At 34.0% G+C, this 17,508-nt stretch overlaps 1 protein-coding gene across 2 annotated transcripts in view; it reads right to left on the bottom strand.

Moving 5' to 3' along the window:
• LOC144978662 (WASH complex subunit 5-like) overlaps window positions 1–17,508 on the bottom strand; it is a 64,448-nt gene that overhangs the window by 4,882 nt on the left and 42,058 nt on the right. For both annotated transcript variants that reach the window (XM_078925001.1, XM_078924991.1), the window contains 7 exons: window positions 14,783–14,957; window positions 13,951–14,030; window positions 13,071–13,174; window positions 10,603–10,732; window positions 8,165–8,261; window positions 7,223–7,379; window positions 874–961 (listed from right to left, as the gene is read on the bottom strand). In XM_078925001.1, the coding sequence (XP_078781127.1) occupies window positions 874–961; window positions 7,223–7,379; window positions 8,165–8,261; window positions 10,603–10,732; window positions 13,071–13,174; window positions 13,951–14,030; window positions 14,783–14,957 (831 nt within the window). The remainder of the gene's footprint in view (window positions 1–873; window positions 962–7,222; window positions 7,380–8,164; window positions 8,262–10,602; window positions 10,733–13,070; window positions 13,175–13,950; window positions 14,031–14,782; window positions 14,958–17,508) is intronic.

Raw genomic sequence — 17,508 nt, 5'->3', positions numbered from 1 at the left:
TAAAGAAATACAATAAAACTGGGATAGAGCGGGGATAGTGGGACTAGCAAAAAATCCCTATTGTAACCCCATTCCTATGCATACATTATTTGCAAGAAGGCAATATTGTAGAAACATTAAAAAAAAAAAAAAACCCAACACATTTCAAGTTATCTCCAATCATAGCAAATGCCTTGACTACACCAACACCAGAGATGTTAACCTATTATAGGGATGCATGAATAATTTCCTATCATAAAATTGGACGTTTTACGACATTAAAATGCGTTATTTTAACATACTGAGTAGTATAATATTATATTGCTTATAACATAACATATGATTCAATTGAGAAGTGAGTTGCCACTTTGACATATTTTAAGTCAAATTATAATATTGGAAATAAGTCTTGAATATTGATTGATTTGATCGTCTAAAGTTGTGATGGAATTATTCTCAACGAATTTGTTGTGACTCATTTTCTTAGCCATGGAGATGTGAAATCAAGATTAAATTTTTTAAAAACCCAGGGCTCAGCTTGTATGAAATATGTTAACGAATATATGTAGGATGGGAATGTTAAAATCTCTTGTTGTAGCTGAGCTCCCGCTTCACCAATGGCCGTTATACATGAGCTGCACTGTATCAAACTTGAAAAGATTAGGTGCCACGCTGGTGCAACAATAAACAGTAATATATCACTTTATCTATGCTTTCCAGGGGATACAGAAAACCTATCCTTCATTGTTTTTCTCATTAAAAAAAAATACCTCTTATCTATTCTGAAACGGATTATTCTCTTATTCTTGTCATGTACAGTTTCTATTCTCAAAAAAGCATTTTCTTCTTATCCCTTTATATTTATGTCATTTACTATGAATAAGGCAACTTTACCTTCCTAGGATGGCCACTGTAAAAGACAAAGTCCTCTAAGAACATGAGCACATTGAGGACATCCTGACTTATCACAGGGTCTCGAGAACTGAAAGACAAGTAACTAAATTTGTCTCAAATAGATCATGAAGAGAATATGGACAAAAAAGTTTATAGAATTACTATCCACCCACAATATCCTGAAGTGCTGAGTGAGGCACGTCAGTATGGTCTTAAATTTCTAACCCTAAAGTACAGGATTGACATATAACTTGTGACCTCACAAGTTGCTAACCTTAGTTCACTCTGTGACAGAGCCTTGCATACAATAATATTTTTAAAAAAATCAAATTCCCTTAATTCATCCCATAGGAGAAATTTGTCTTTTGGGTCTATTCCAAGGAAAGACTGGAATAACTCAGGCATCATCCACAGTGCAGTGCCACAATATGAGCTAAGGCGAGGTGACTTGCTCAAGGTCACACAGCACAGTGGGTATTCAAACTCTGTACATTTCGGGTACCTACAGAGCAAATATCTTGGGCTATTCTTGAGCTTTTTGCAAATAGTAATCCACCCAAAAGTCTTAAAAGCATTATTACAATAATTTTTTTTTTCAACAAGACAACACTGATACCAGTCAGGGACTCATTTTATACCTTAAAGTGGTGAGAGAATAAGAGTTAGGAACCTTTTCCAAAGGGTGAACTTTGTAGCACCCACAGCAATACTTGAACCATGGACCGACCAGTCTGAAAGTGAGTGTCATACCACAGACCACAACACCCCGCAAATTTCAGAAGGACGAATATCATCAGCCGTCATTGCTGTACGTAAGGACAATAGTGTTGCTTACACTATTTGTACTTCACACTAAAGCTAGACAATATTCCATCTTTGCTTTTTTTCTCCACTGAACTAGATTCAATTCCACGTAATTAAATGATACATCCATATCGTCTTAAATTTTTGACAAACCCCATCTCCTCTGTTTGTGAGTCAAATACTCAAATGAGTGTGTATGCCTGCTTTTGTGTGTATGTGTTTGTTTCCGTTTTTTAATTTTTATGTTTTCTTGTGGGAGATGATATTTTTTTCCTGAATGGTAATTTATTTCTTGTTAGGAACTATTTTGGTGTTCTTTTGGCAAGTATCCCATGCAAATGCCTGTTCGAGAGTTTAGGTTGACCATAGGCTGGGCACAGAGGACGATTCATCTGATTTTCTTTGTTTTGTATTTGGGGGGGGGGGGGAGTTGTTGTACTTTTTTCTTTTCTTTTCTTTTTTTGTTTGTTTGTTTCATCTTTTGTGTTTTGTCTTTATATTATCTTAAGGCACTAAAATGACCTAAATTCTTGCAAGCACATCTTGAATTTCTAAAACTGATGTAAATTATTATAAGGATCAAAAGACAGCTGAAATATGTAATTGATGAGCAAGCTAGAAAGCATTTTACAAATTATAATTCCGCCCTAATATTAATGACGGTTCGATAATAAAATACATTGGGTACTTTATCTGAAATATTTAAATACAACAAGCCAGTATGAAAACAAAGCTATAAGACTTGGAGGAAACCGTTGTAATGACTTACATTTTTTCAATTAATGATAGTGGCTTAGCACTCAATAACTATTTGTTTTAAATGACTAGTATTAGATTTGTCATAAATAGTATATTAGCCATAACAGTATACGCAGCGCAAAATACATCAAAGCTTTCTTATGTGATGTTTTTTTAAAAAAGTATTCTAATCTTTATAATTCAGGGAGTGCTATCAATAATGGCTTGAATTTAGCCAAAAGTTTTCAATTATTTGAGTATTGTTGACACTTTAATTTCAGAAAATTTCGTAAAGAGTCGAAACGTCTTGATTAGACTAGCTGTATAACATAATGATAGATTTAATTTATGGAGAATTCAATGTGTTATTAAATTGGCAGTAAACGAGGTAATGGTATAGACAGGATGGAATTTGGCGGCTTTATTATAAGCAAATTAATTCCAAAGCTGAAAGCACAACTTTGCATTTAATCTAATCTCCATCGATGTCACCAAAATAAAGATTAATAATGGACACTAACTCATACCAAGTCCTCAATATTTTCAATAGTTCGTTAGCTAATGCTATTAAGTATTTGGTATCCACCTTTGCCCTGACGAGGAGTTAGAATGTCTACGGGCTGGGATTTACCATGTCTACGGGTTGAAACTGGGTGAAATAGAATGATCCAGAACATAAAAGCCCAGTTCGGCCAAAGAACAATAACTTGCCTATGTTCTTAAACCCAAAACAAGGAGTAATGTTGTCAGGGGTGTTGAGGTTGTTATTTTGAACTGGGTAGGTGTCTATGGATAACATCAATATTAGAAATGACTCTAACAAGCCTGATATCGCTACAATTACTGGCCAAAAACAAATCCCTAACCTTAGTTTAAAATCTAAAAATAAAAACAAGGAAATAAATACATGATAAGCTTGCTTGATATATTTTTAACAACGGTTCCAAGAAAAAAAAAATCCGCAATTTTTCTCAATATTTCTGTGCTCAAACAACGTTGTATGCAAATGTTGTATTCCAAATTTTTAATTCGCTTATCACCACTCAAGGTGGTAATTCAATAGATATTATACAACTAAAGTGTGTCTATGGACACAGTGATACAGACCTGCCAAGCATTTGACTTATTGTATTAAAAAGTGGAATACTAGAATACCATTGCAAAAGGGATCTGTGCTACATTGTAGGTTAACAAAGCATCCACATCAATATGTACAAATACGGAGGTCTGACTTCTGAACCCACTTATTGGCCTAGTTTAACATTGTTGTATAATGGACAATATTTTGCATCATTTTTTGAGATTTCCATTACAACAATGAGCCCATAAGGAATTGGGTTATCAGACCTGAAAATAAGCGCACGTCGATCCACATTAATTGAAATAATCATTACTATCAGCATCGCTACCACCATCATTTGCACAATATCATAAGTTCCATCACCACCATCAAGATCACTACCATAGCATTATACCTACCATTACCATTGCATCAATCATTGCCACGACTAGCATAATCATAACTATCATCTCTGCCACCACCACTCTAGAAAATCATTTTAAATACCAGCACCACTATAGCGTCACCACTGTCATCAACTTTATCATCACTGACACCACCACCACTGCCATTAAATTATGATCATTATTGTCCCAACCACATTATTCTTACTATCACTTTCAGCACCACTAATACAGCAGCTTTGTAACTACTGCCATCTACCAAACGTACAGCATCATCATCATCACCATTTCAATCACCAACATCACAACAACAAAATTAACAGCATCATCACTGTTACCACAATTACTAGCACTACTACTAACTACTATCACCACAACATCAACTACCACAATCAGGGCCCAATTTTATGTAAGTTGACTAGATTTCATTATTTACTAAGCGGAACAAGTGACAAAAAAAATCGAATCTATAAACGTTTTCTATTCTCTGACTAGCTAGGCTCTTGCCTAGAAGTGGGTTTGTAAGGACAGTGACTAATTCAGCTATTTAGTGCTTGTAACATCAAGCTCTCCAGTACACGATGGCAAGTAAGATACCAGCCTTCATATTTTCAACGCAAAAGATTTCTAAAGAGGAAATTAGCAACACATCGGGATTAGATAACATTTAGTTCTGTTTCATATTTGAACTTACTTTTGTATTGATGAATCAAATCACGTGATATTGACTGACGACTGATCAGTCTACAATGATGTCCAAAGTCAACTGTCAATTCTATATTTAGGCTAATGAAAGTTTAATTGAAACTCAATCAAACTGAACCAAAAAAAACCCGCAAAAAACAGATAGTGTGTTCTGATGAATCACATTATTTCCGTCAGTTACAATGCCAGCAGAATAATTCTTGTGTCCACTATACTTTCTAATCGTTTTTTGTTTTGTTTTTTGGTTGTTCATTGAAGCAAACCCTTCCACTTCAAGTCTCTGTTCACTCGCAACTCGCATGCCGATTAGATTCAGAGTTGTTTTTTTTTGCTTTTACTCACAAAAATGTGTACTTTCGACGATCCAAACTTATCTTACTTTTTTTAAAGCCAGGATCAATAGCAACAGGACACTTTTTGCCTCTGTCATTCGTAACCAAAGTATTTTCCTTCTGAACCGAAGTTCTCTCAATCTAAAAATAGTGCTATTTTGTCGATGCTGTGATGTATCCTACTAACTAGTCTCAGACTAAGCTTGAAGTCCGGCCTCAGCAAATGACTAAAAGTTGGCCAAACTTAGTTCGAACGTGCCGTGATTTTAGTCTGAGACTTGCTTGGTCAGCTCACATAAAATCTTATTTTTTCAAGTCCTTGACTAAAGTCAAAGACTAAGCGCTAGTCCACGTTCATGCCCAGAGCTTCATTACCACGATCATCACCATAAGTTACAAAGTCACCACCATCACAGACTTTTTGAATTGCAAACTTCCGAATAATTTTGTTCATTAGTGGAAGTCAGCAGGTCTTAAATTTACAGGTGGCTTAGACTGTTTCATTGCCATTGATATTCTGAAAATGTGTCAACTTGTATGCCAGGTCTATAAATACTTCTCTTCAATTGTAGAGAATAACTGATTGAATTCAGCTGGAAAAGTGAAAAGCATTGATCCTATATATAACTGTCCATCTACTTCACTGCTAAATAAGTTTTGGCTTCTTGATAGACCAGTTTTTAGCATGGGCAATGTACCTAACATTGAGAAAATAACATAATATACGAAATAAGTTACTAGGCACTAAAAGAGATTGATTTGATACAAAAAACTCTATTTCGTGAGAAAAACGTTTAGTCATAAAAGCAAAGCGAAAATTCAGACATGAAGAAATCAAATGATAACGACATTTAATAAATAAATTAATCAACGTAATCACATGACTGAAGTAAAGCCATAAAATATTCCCAACTATATAATATTCAAAGAAACAATAGGGCGAATAAAATCAAAGTATTCATTAAACAAACAAAGAGAGAGAGAAAAACAATAATTACAAAATTAATAAATTAAAAAATGTATCCACTAGCTGGATAAAAACCCATTAAACCTTTAAATAAAAATCAAGAACAAGAACTTAACAGAAAGGCCACATCACTTTATTTCAGAACATAACTCTGTAAAATTAAATCATCTTTATGCCTTGACAAACTGAATACACAAACACATTCCAATGTCAATGTGAACACCAAGACATGGTTATGCTCTGGCACTAGTTGCTAGAACATAACCTGAATGAGTCAGGAGTTGACCAAACTCTCCCAAGGTTGCTAGTTTATCTGAACTCCTCGACCACCCAATCAGGGGGATCAAAACATTGCTATATAAAGCAATGCACGAGGAGGAAGAGAGAGAGGGTTTCTTGAGTTTTCAGTACTGGACACAATAGAGCGTTACAGTGGTTGTGTTTTATTTTATTTTATTATTTATATGTGCCGTGGTGTTCTTGATTCATGGATGGAAGGAGAGAGACGAGCAGAGTGGATGGATAAGTAGAGTTATGTCATTTCTATTTGTGTTGTAGATGTAACTTAGTTTCTGTAATAAATGTATCATAATTGTTAATCTTGATTTCCTTTCCTTTATTATTATAATTTCTCTATCATGGTCATTATGTGAAGTAGGACCTTCTTCTACCCTTCTCCCTTTTCTCATCGGGGCTAATCTCAGTGCACCGGCCTGATCTAGAGGGTAATCTATCCAAGGATAACCCTCTATCTTCTATCATTCTTTTAGTCTTTTCTTTATGTTGATGTTTCGGGCTATATATTTGTTCTACCGCATTCTGAGACAGAACCAAATCGTCAAAGTCATACACTGCAATTATATCTTTTTATCATTGACAAAGATATACCAATACAAACCTCACCCAAGCACACTCTAGACTAAATGCAGGACTAGACTGGATCCACCCTGGAACTTGAGGCATGAGGGTAATGAGGAAAAAAACAAAACAAAACAAAAGCACATTGCTGCTACACTTTCTTCTTGATTTGTCATTAAGTCACAATCTGTGCATAGAGGATAATCGCGACTGTGAGTGTGGTGAGAACACCTGTTTCACCTCACTTAATAAATTTTCAGGGTTGGGGACTTTGTAAAAAAATCCTCAAGGTGTTCATGGCCCATACACTGTTCCTTAATACCTTGCCATGATTATGTTATCAAAGAAATGCAAGAGTTGGTTATTCCTAAAGGCCCACCTAAAAAAAAATCAGCAAAATCCCATCCCTGAATTTCGTACCGTTCCATTAAAGTATTAAGTAAAGTGCAATTTGCAATATATAGAAGGAGAAGCAACTCACTTTCCCATTGACTCCACGAGAGACCTGACATATTGTCCCAGGAATGCAAGAAAAATGTTCGTGTTGTCGTTGTGGGACTGTTTAAGAAGAGTGTATACACCCACCACACAGGGAGGGGCATCCATTGGGTCTGTTGTCTTTTTGCACATCAGGGAATCTATGAAATGCAATTTTATATTATGTCAAATATTTTATAAATACTATGAACCATGGACTGGTAATAAAATTGATGGTAACTACTGTACATTAAACTTGTTGGTAAAGATTTCTTTTTAAATTTTCATTCCTTGAAGAATCAGTTTTAAAATAATCCATTAATGAAAAAAACTGTTACATAACTATTAAATTCTTCACCATATAGAGCAGGGTGTTCCAGCTGGGTTTCAATTTAACTTAGTCAGAAATAAAAGCATGATAAATTGCCAATGTCAGTCCTTTTCTATTTCATCTAATTAAATAAATCGTTTCTTAAAATTCTTGTCTCACTCGGAAGATTGGGTATGAGTTTCTACCATTGCTTTTTCATGAATTCAAGGCATCTTACAGTCGACGTAGCAATATAAAGCAGCAACATTGGCAATATAAATTCGCACAATTGAAAAGAATTGTTCTCATCATGGTTTTACATTTGTGTAGTAAAACTAATAACTAGAGGTGCCTAAATGAGTCAACAAAATGGAGATAAAGATAAAGGGAGGAAATCTGACTCATGAATGAACAACACAAAACAAACGGCGTTTAGATATAACATAAAACCACCAGTCCCAATCATATTGTTATAAGCGGGTTTCAATGTATTTTTATAGGTAGCTCCAATTTTTCGCAAAGTTTAAAAAATAGACCCAAGTAAAAGATAAGCTTTGAAATTGATAGACAACCAATACAACATACATCCAATTCAATTGAATACAAAGATATCTTTTAAAATACAGATTTTTTTACCTATTGATTTACTATACGTGAGTTTACTCAAGTTCGAAACTGTCATCAAGAACAAACACAATGGAAAGTGCGGCAATCTCGGAGTCGTGATGTAGATCTAGAAGAACAGAAAACAGTTGACGATTTATAAAAACACTCATTACATGAAAACACATCTTAAAAATTAATTTGTTTATTTTTTATTTGTTTATTTATCTTTTTTTTTTTAAATCTTTTAAGAGTAATCAGAAATAATAATAATATAATAATAATAATAATAATAATAATAATAATAATAATAATAATAATAATAATAATAATAATAGTAATAATAATAATAGTAACAGTAATAATTATAATTATCATCATAATTACACCAATAAAGATGACGACGACGATGATGATGATGATTATGATAATGATGGCGATGATGATGAACATGATGCTTATAGTGAAAGACCTAACCAGAATCCATATTTAATATCTAATGAAAATGAATACCTAGCTGTTAAAGTTATAAAGGATTTTCATTGTTTTTATTATTACATCTTTTTTTAAAACATAATTAGGGAAATGGATTTTCAGTCAAAATTGGCAATAGCAAAGAAATCAACCTAAATGTATTCACCAGTTAAATTTCAGTAAATATCCATGCATCCTTGTTGAGAGCAAAATACAATGAACACTTTCCTGAGTTTTAAACAGTTCTTCAAATCACCAATTTTGTGTGCACATTTGAGACTAGGTCATTATGTCCATTCATCAAGTTTTGAAAGCAGAATCGATACTTTTCACAACAAATGTTATGGGCCGTATCTTGCAAATATCATATGATCAGCTCATTAGAATGTGAGCGATTCACACATATTACACAATATTCAAAAAGGAAAACAATCAACAGCATCACATGAAAGGGTTTTTTATTAATGTTTTATAGTCACAAGGAAATAGTTTATAATCTAATAAATTGCTTATCCTATGCTTTGAAAAAAAAAATGCTATACTTTTAACTGAAGCATAAAAATGGTAAATAGAACAAGAACAAAAGGGTTTTTAATTGGGTATTTTCACTAAAAACTTTGCTACATAGAATTGTAAAGTTTATAAAAGTCATGTGTGGAACTGATTATTAATGCAATATTTGATTAAAAGAATTTACACTAATTTTTGTTTTCAGTAAAGCACATTAGATTGAATGTCAGATGAACAGGTAACTCCTTAACATTCAGAAGTGTTAAGTAGTCCTTTTGAGCTTTAAGCCCATGGAGCCAGAGTTTATAGCGGTTTCTATAGCGTTAAATGGATAATAGCAATTGCTTGTTGCCCTTTGGATAAGACGCTAGTCAATGGCAAAATACTCTTTGTCAGACCTAACAGACCCAGCAACACAATAACAGCTTGGAGAACAGGGAGTTAGAAAAAAATATAGATTTTATCCGAAATCGCAGTCCTTTTGCTTGTGAAGCAAGTGCTCCACCAACTGAGCTATAGGGGCCACCTCAGACTGTTAAGCTATTAGCTATTTATCAAACAATTATTTTTCTTCTAAACTGTGAGTGAGCCATTGGTTCTCAATCTCTGGATCCTTCAAATTCGCATTTCTGTTTTCTAACTTCAGTAAGGGAGTTTGGCTGTGGAGAATGTCTGCAATCAATTTATGTAAAGCAGAGCTTACAACAGTTCATTTAATCCTTTACATTCCTTGTGCAACATAGGGCTTCAATAGTACATCTCCACCGTATTCTGTTCGGTGTCTTCTTCTTCATCTCTCCCCAGGACATTCCAGCCAACTTCAACTCTTCCTCACAAGACCTTCTCCATGTTTTCCTCCCAACCTTCCCTTCCCCTGAGGGTTCTAGTCCACAGCTCGTCTCGTGATGTATGTTGTTGGTTTTGAAAGTGTGACTAATCCATTTCCATTTTTTTGTTGAGATTTGTTTTCTAATTTCCTCTTGTCCAGATCTAACCACAAGTCTTTATTACTGATTTTCATCTGATACCGAGTATGTTTCGAAGACATGTGTTTGTGAAGGTTTGAAGTTTTTTACAAAGAGTATTGGTCACTCTCTGTGTTTCTGAGCCATACAGAAGGACTGCTTTTAAGTTACTGTTGTATATTCTGAATTTGTATTTCAGTGATAGAGTTTTTGATTTCCATATATAACAGCTCGGGACTAAGGATATCTCAAATAATAAAAGGTGTCAAAATCACTATCTATAAACTGTCACTCAGATGTCAAAGACATGGAAAGAAACCGAGCTGGTAGAAAGTGAAGTGAACACTTACCCAAAACTGGCATTATAAACAATACTTATTATTTATAAATGCTTCCTTTGCTCTCCCATCCCTCCTCAATGCATCTTTCTTCCTGTTTCTTTTTTTTTTTCCATTTGGTTACTTCAATTCCTTTCACATGACTAAATAACTAAAATATAACAGTATTTAATAAATTGCTTACTTTTCTGAGAGGGTTATGGAATCCAGCCGACTCCAAATAACCAGTGAGTTCATACATGAGAGGATTTTCTTCCTTGGGGTAAGGCTTACTGGGGTCCTTGTAGTGTTCTTCTATGTCGGCCAGCAGGGCACTAAATAAATATGATTGAGAATAACAATGTTCACAATAGAAGAGACGATCATCATCATGAGATGGCACTGAAACATTAAAGACCTAGAGCTATTTTGAAAGAATGATCTAGGTGCTGAGCCTATATATATATATCCTTTCTTAAAAAAATATAGCCTTGTGGAGAACATTGTGCTTATTTGAGTCAATAAAAAAATTGATACGGCGCACAACTCTACTGAAAGATTTGAAAAATAGAAATGTATTTTTTACAGATAGATAAACAGATAACTTGATTTCCTTTTATAATTTAAGTCAGTTTGAAAGTTCATTAAGTCAAACAGATATCATAAAATAATTGCCGAAGACACTAAACTCTCATGGCCACACCCTCAACTCTATCTGTCCAGTAGAGTCCTTACTTCCGTTGTGTTGATTTAGCGGTGATCAGTGTTGTTATGTAGTAGTGTGTTCTCATTGCGTGTATGTTTATGTGTGTGTGTGTGTGTGGTGTATACATGTGTGTGTGTGTGTTTTGGAATGTGGTTGCGTGGAAGAAAAAAAAAAGGGGGGAGGGGGGTGTCCATCAAGTAGAGAAATTCCTGAGCAAGGGAGGGGGGTGTGTTTGCTAGGAACTGTCAGATTGGCATTTTTCAGCAAATCGTGGCATTCATAGTGATATAATTCACTTGATCACATGACGGTATTCGGATTTACAGAAATTTTAAACAAGTTTCACCGATTAACAACATCAACTAATATTACTGCTGATATTACTGTCGTTTTTATGCCATCGATGTGATAATTATTGCCCTGGGAAATATTTAGTTAAACGTTTCGGCAAACTGTCAATTGGTTCTGTCTAGCTTCTAGCCCGAACAAACCAAAAGTAGACAGATTCGGGGACTTGATATTTTTCGCGTCTGCTTCAGATTTTCATTTGACCTCACATAAGTTAAGTAAAGGGGAGACATTCCGAAAGCTCCTACATCCCCAGTATTCATTCAATTTGTATTTTCACCGTTGATCTTTTGTCAGGCGTTTATTTATTCAATTTGTCGTCATATAAAAGCGTTTTAAAAACTAGAACAAACCTTGATAGATTTGTGAAAGTTTAAAATTTCCTAATTTGACCATTGTTTTGATTCTCGGCCGCCATTTTAATTTGTGAAGTATTGAAGGTAGTGCAAAGCACTCCCAAGTAAAGCATGGTAAAGACTTGCGACTTATTGATATTGATATCTACTGACTGATAAACTAAAATCATGTCGAATAAAGCATGGCAGCGACGACAAGCCCATCGATTAAAATGTGCATCTAATCGTAATCAAGCTAATCAAGAAAATGATTCTGGCAATATCGAATGAAAATAGTTCTTTCCTCGCGAAATTGCGGGCTTTTTACTAGTATATATATAATATATATATATATATATATAAAATATATATATATATATATATATATATATATATATATATATATATATATATAAAGAACATATATTTTATCAGTAATATGATGCTGTGCTTTCGGTTGAAGAGGATTTCAACATAAATAATAATAATAATAATAATAATAATAATAATAATAAATAAATAAAATTTATCGACCTAACATGTTCAGTTGCTCATTACAAGGCATGGGTGACATGGGAATTTTAAGAAAACTAAATATTAAATTTTGAAACATTAAGGGAAAGTGAATATAAAATATTCTGTCTTCAGTCTAGACTTGAAGCACCCAATAGTATGAGCGCTTCTGGTAAAGACCGAGAGAGAATTCCAGATTGAAAAACCAAACTAAAAACCAAAGTACAACAAACAAACAAAATAATAATAATATTAATAAATTTGAAGTTTTCATGAGTTTATATTTGTAAACAATTAGCAACGATAAGATAATGGATTGTGTTTCCGGTGAATAGACTGGATGAGGCCCTTCCACTCCTCAAACAATTGCATTAGCAGAGAGTTCTGTACAAGGTTGAAATACTTGTTTTCAAGTACCTTCATGAATTGCACTGAAACATCTTGGTGACTTGATTGTCTTACATCATTATCAGTTTTATCTTTATTATTATTATTATTATTATTATTATTATTATTATTATTATTATTATTATTATTATTTATTATTATTATTATTATTATTATTATTATTATTATTATTATTATTATTATTATTATTATTATTATTATTATTATTATCATATCATAATCATTACAATCAAATCATAATTAGTATTATCATCATCATCATCATCATCATCAATCATCATCATCATCATCATCATCATCATTCATAAGAAAAAAATAATCATTTAAAAATGAGACAATTGATGTAAATATTAATAAACCAACCTGTTGAGTGTTTGCAATGAACTTGCAAGGAATTTGGAGTCAAACTTGCATGATGTATTCAACTCGTAAGCAATCTGTCTTCGCAACAACTGCATTTGGCCAACCTGAATTAGATTGATATAGGTTATTTACTGCAGCTTTATTATTTTGTGGTATGACACTCATCTTTGGTCCAGTAGGTCTCTGATTCAAGTACCTCTGTGATGGCCCAAAGTTGAGTGCTTGGAAAAGGCTCTTGACTCATATTCTCTCACTGCACCTAGGTTTAAATTGAATACATGCCTGGTAATAATAATAACAACAACAATAATAATAATAATAATAATAATAATAATAATAATAATAATAATAATAATAATAATAATAATAATAATAATAATAATAATAATAATAATAATAACAGACTCTTATAGAGTGCACATTATCCTCAACCATGAGGCTCTTGGAGCTTTACATCAACACAAAACATTATAGAAAGTACATGACATAAAAAAAGAATGTTTTCAAGGATTTCTTGAACACAGACAATGATTTGGATTCCCGGATGCTCTGAGGAATGGTGTTCCATACAGACGGACCAAAATGAGAAAAAGAAATAGCTGATTGAAAAAACAAACAAAACTGTGATAAGGCCCTAAATGAATGCTCCTGTTGCCCCCTACATGTTAAGTGATGCTGTTGGTTTATAACCCCTTGTAAAGCGCTTTGAGCACAATTAGTGGATATTGTTCTGTACAAAAGCTTATGTTTTTGTCTTTTTTTTAAAAATGGTGTTACTTTTTTAAAGAGTTGATTCGAGCTTATTGTATCCGTTACAGTTCATTTTCTAATTTTAAAAAATTAACTGAACTAAACTCAGTGAGCATAATCTATGTCTTACCTTAAGAATGACATCCATGAATTGTGGCCATACCTTGGCTGTCTTAGAGATTGCCTGGCTATATACTTTTGGGGCTTGAGCTGGGAAAGAGTTAAATATCAGTGTGATATGAATTAGAAATATATCAAAGAAAAGATAGACAAAAATTTATTTTAAAAATCTAAAATTTTCTGAAAGCTCGGTCAAGGGTGGTCAACAATTTTGTACAAAGCACAAGAGCATTTAAGTAGAATAAAATAATTCCAGATCATTTTGTTGGCTTTTTAAAACTCATTCAATAAAAAAGTCATTTAACGTTTTGTAATTAGGCTATAATAGAAAATCGAACATTTGAAACGATTTATTGATGAAGACTTGAACCATGTATCTTATCTATATTATTTATTTTAAAAGTTGCAGAAAGTCCAATGTTGACACCTTCTGAATTGATGACATTAAAATTTAATTCTATGATTCCCATTTTGAAATTGTAAACAATTCCCTTTATTCTTTTTAAACTCAAAAGTATCTCGAAAAACATTCTGTGGACACTGATCCTTCATAGATCACTATTGATTGTATTTTTCTAGAATCAATAAAGACTTGATACTGTCTTTCAGACCAGTATCGATCTTTAGTGAGTTCAAGCCAATTTTTCTTTAACCCCAGTCAGCAGTGGTTGGATAGCTGAGTCTATCAGATTTGGTGCCAATTACTTTGAGTTTCACATGTGTCTTATCCAAAGGGAAGCAAACAATCACCGTTGTCCATTTTACACTACAAAAACCAGGATAAAATCAAGATCCATATACCTCATGGCTGTGAAGGATTATTCTGAATGGCCTTTCCTTACCTACAATACTTTGGAGAGGATTAAGAACACGAGAAAATTGAAGGAAGTAATCAGACCACACTTTGTCTTTCAGTACGGAACGTTGTAGAGAAATCTGAAATCCTTGTAAAACTTTGACAATCATGAAACACAAGAGTCTATCAAGACCTGACAGTCCAAAGCTGCCAACAGCTTTCTGTTAAAACAAAAGAGATAAAAGCTATAAGGACAATGAATATATTCTAAAGCAATAATATGAAAGCAAAGATAAATAAAGATAAATGACTTAATCATAAAAAAATGAAATCAAAATGTTAATAACATCTCTAACTCTTCAATGTCTGTTCGTTTTCCTTTCTGATCCTACTCCATTTTATAATAATAATAATAATAATAATAATAATTAATAATAATATAATATAATAATATAAATAATAATAATAATAATAATAATAATAATATCTTTATTGTCCATGAAGGCAATTTTTCATTTGGTTACAGTAACTTACAGAATATACATAATATACGCAAACAGACATACATGAAGCAAAAAGTGCAAAACCACACATAGACACACACACACACACACACACACACACATACATACACAAACACCCACTCACAGACTCACACTTAAATAGGCTTCATGTAACCGATCTAAAAGTCATATCATCATGGTGACAAACATTAATCTATATATATATATATATATATATATATACGAGGGCTCTTTCATAATTAACCGAAAAATGCCTGTAAAATCTGCATTTTTTATGCTATCAACAAAATTCTTGCACATGTTCATACCTTGACTCGTCCTTCATTTCTCTACGTAACAGCCAAGTCTGTCGACACACTTCTGCCAACGCCGCACCATGGAATAGATACCCTCTCGGAAGAAATTTCCGTCAAGGTTTTGTAGCCATTTCCGCACATGGTCAACAAGCTCTTCATCGACATCAAAGCGCTTTCCTGCCAGCTCACGTTTCAGTGGCCCAAAGAGGTGATAATCAGATGGTGCGAGGTCTGGACTGTGTGGTCGGTGTGGCAAAATCTCCCATCCATATTTCTCTAGCCAACCTTGTGTCACTCGTGCTGTGTGGGGTGTAGCGTTGTCATGTTGCAAAATGACCCCGTTGGTCAACTGCCCTGGGCGCTTTCTGCGAATGGCCTCCCTAAGCTTGTCAAGAGTTTGGCAGTACCTTGCAGCATTGATTGTTTCTCCAGGTTGTAAGGTTTCGAACAGAATAACACCACGACTGTCCCAGAAAACAGTTCCCATTATTTTCTTTGCTGACCGCATGACTTCGAATTTCTTCGCGACAGGTGAGGATGGATGTTTCCATGTCATCGAATCTTGCTTTGTTTCTGGGGTGCAATGGTGCAACCAAGTCTCATCACCGGTGACTATGCTGTCAAGAAAAGTCACATCGTACCCTAGAAAGTCTCCGCCGGCGTTGGCAGTATGCCCGTGAACCCTGCGTGAGCTCTTGCTTCTTCTCAAAAGTTCCCTGCAAATGTCCAATCTTTGTTCTTTATGATTGTCTGTCAATTGCTTAGGAACCCATCTTGCACTGACTTTTCTGTAGCCAAGTTCATCAAATACAATTCTATGGGCAGAAGTTTCCGAAATTTCAAGACTGCTTGCGATTTCATGAAGTTTCAACCTCCTGTCTTGACGAATAAGCTCATCAACTCGCTTCACATTGTCTTCTGACGTCGCAGTTATCGAACGCCCTCTCCCTTCCCTGTCTGTCAAGTCGGAATGGCCGGCTTCAAACAAATTACACCAGTGATAGACTTGTGTACGGCTTATAACATGCTCACTATATACACTCTGAAGTTCTTTATGAATTTCGGTAGGATTCAGACTTTTGGCGTTCAAAAAAACGTATGACAGCTCTGATTTCCTCCTCTGACCAAGTTTCAAGGTGGGCTGCCATCTTTAAAATCGTCTAGAAATTCATTGTGCAAAATGATGCACTTCATAATTTCTGGAATATCCGTAAGGAAATAAGGAATATCATGTCGTTTACAGACTTAAAAAATCTCCACTGGTTGCTGAGCAATGGGCATTTTTCGGTTATTTCTGAAAGAGCCCTCATATATATATATATATATATATATATATATAATATATATATATAAAGAGAGGAAGAGAGAGGGAGAGAGAGAGAGAGAGAGAGAGAGAGAGAGAGAGAGAGAGAGAGAGAGAGAGAGAGAGAGAGGTGCAATGACGATTCAAACTTTCATTAAAAAAAAAAATTTTAAAAGAGTTTTTGTATCTGATAGTTCTAGTTTTTATACCTTTAAAACGTGTACCTGATGATAACAACTTAAATAACTGATGTAGGGGGTAGGATTGTTGGGTAAGTATAGAATTTGCTATTCTGAGGATACTTTTCTGATGGAGTTCAGATGCTCTTAAAAATTACAACCCGCGACTTTCCCAGCGACATTTATTATATGTTGAATTTTATTCTTCTCTTTCACCCCACAGTTACCATGCCACATCGCAATACAACAGGAAATTACACTTCTTATAAGCGAGTTATACACTAGGGTCATTTTTATGAATAAAATCTATCTGGTTTTTTTTAAGTGAGAGAGTTGTCAATTTACATTCCGTGGTATTTAAATTCATCTATTACTTCTAACTCCTCATTTTTTATATTTAGTTTCAAATGTTCATTTTGTTCTTTAAGTGCTACAAGAATACCCAGACAACTGGATACATGTTTACACAG

The sequence above is a fragment of the Berghia stephanieae genome, chromosome 1, assembly GCF_034508935.2.
Source record: "Berghia stephanieae isolate SIO BIC M18660-M18661 chromosome 1, UCSD_Bste_1.3, whole genome shotgun sequence".
NCBI lineage: Eukaryota > Metazoa > Mollusca > Gastropoda > Nudibranchia > Aeolidiidae > Berghia > Berghia stephanieae.
This window is presented reverse-complemented; position numbering and strand designations above follow the sequence as displayed.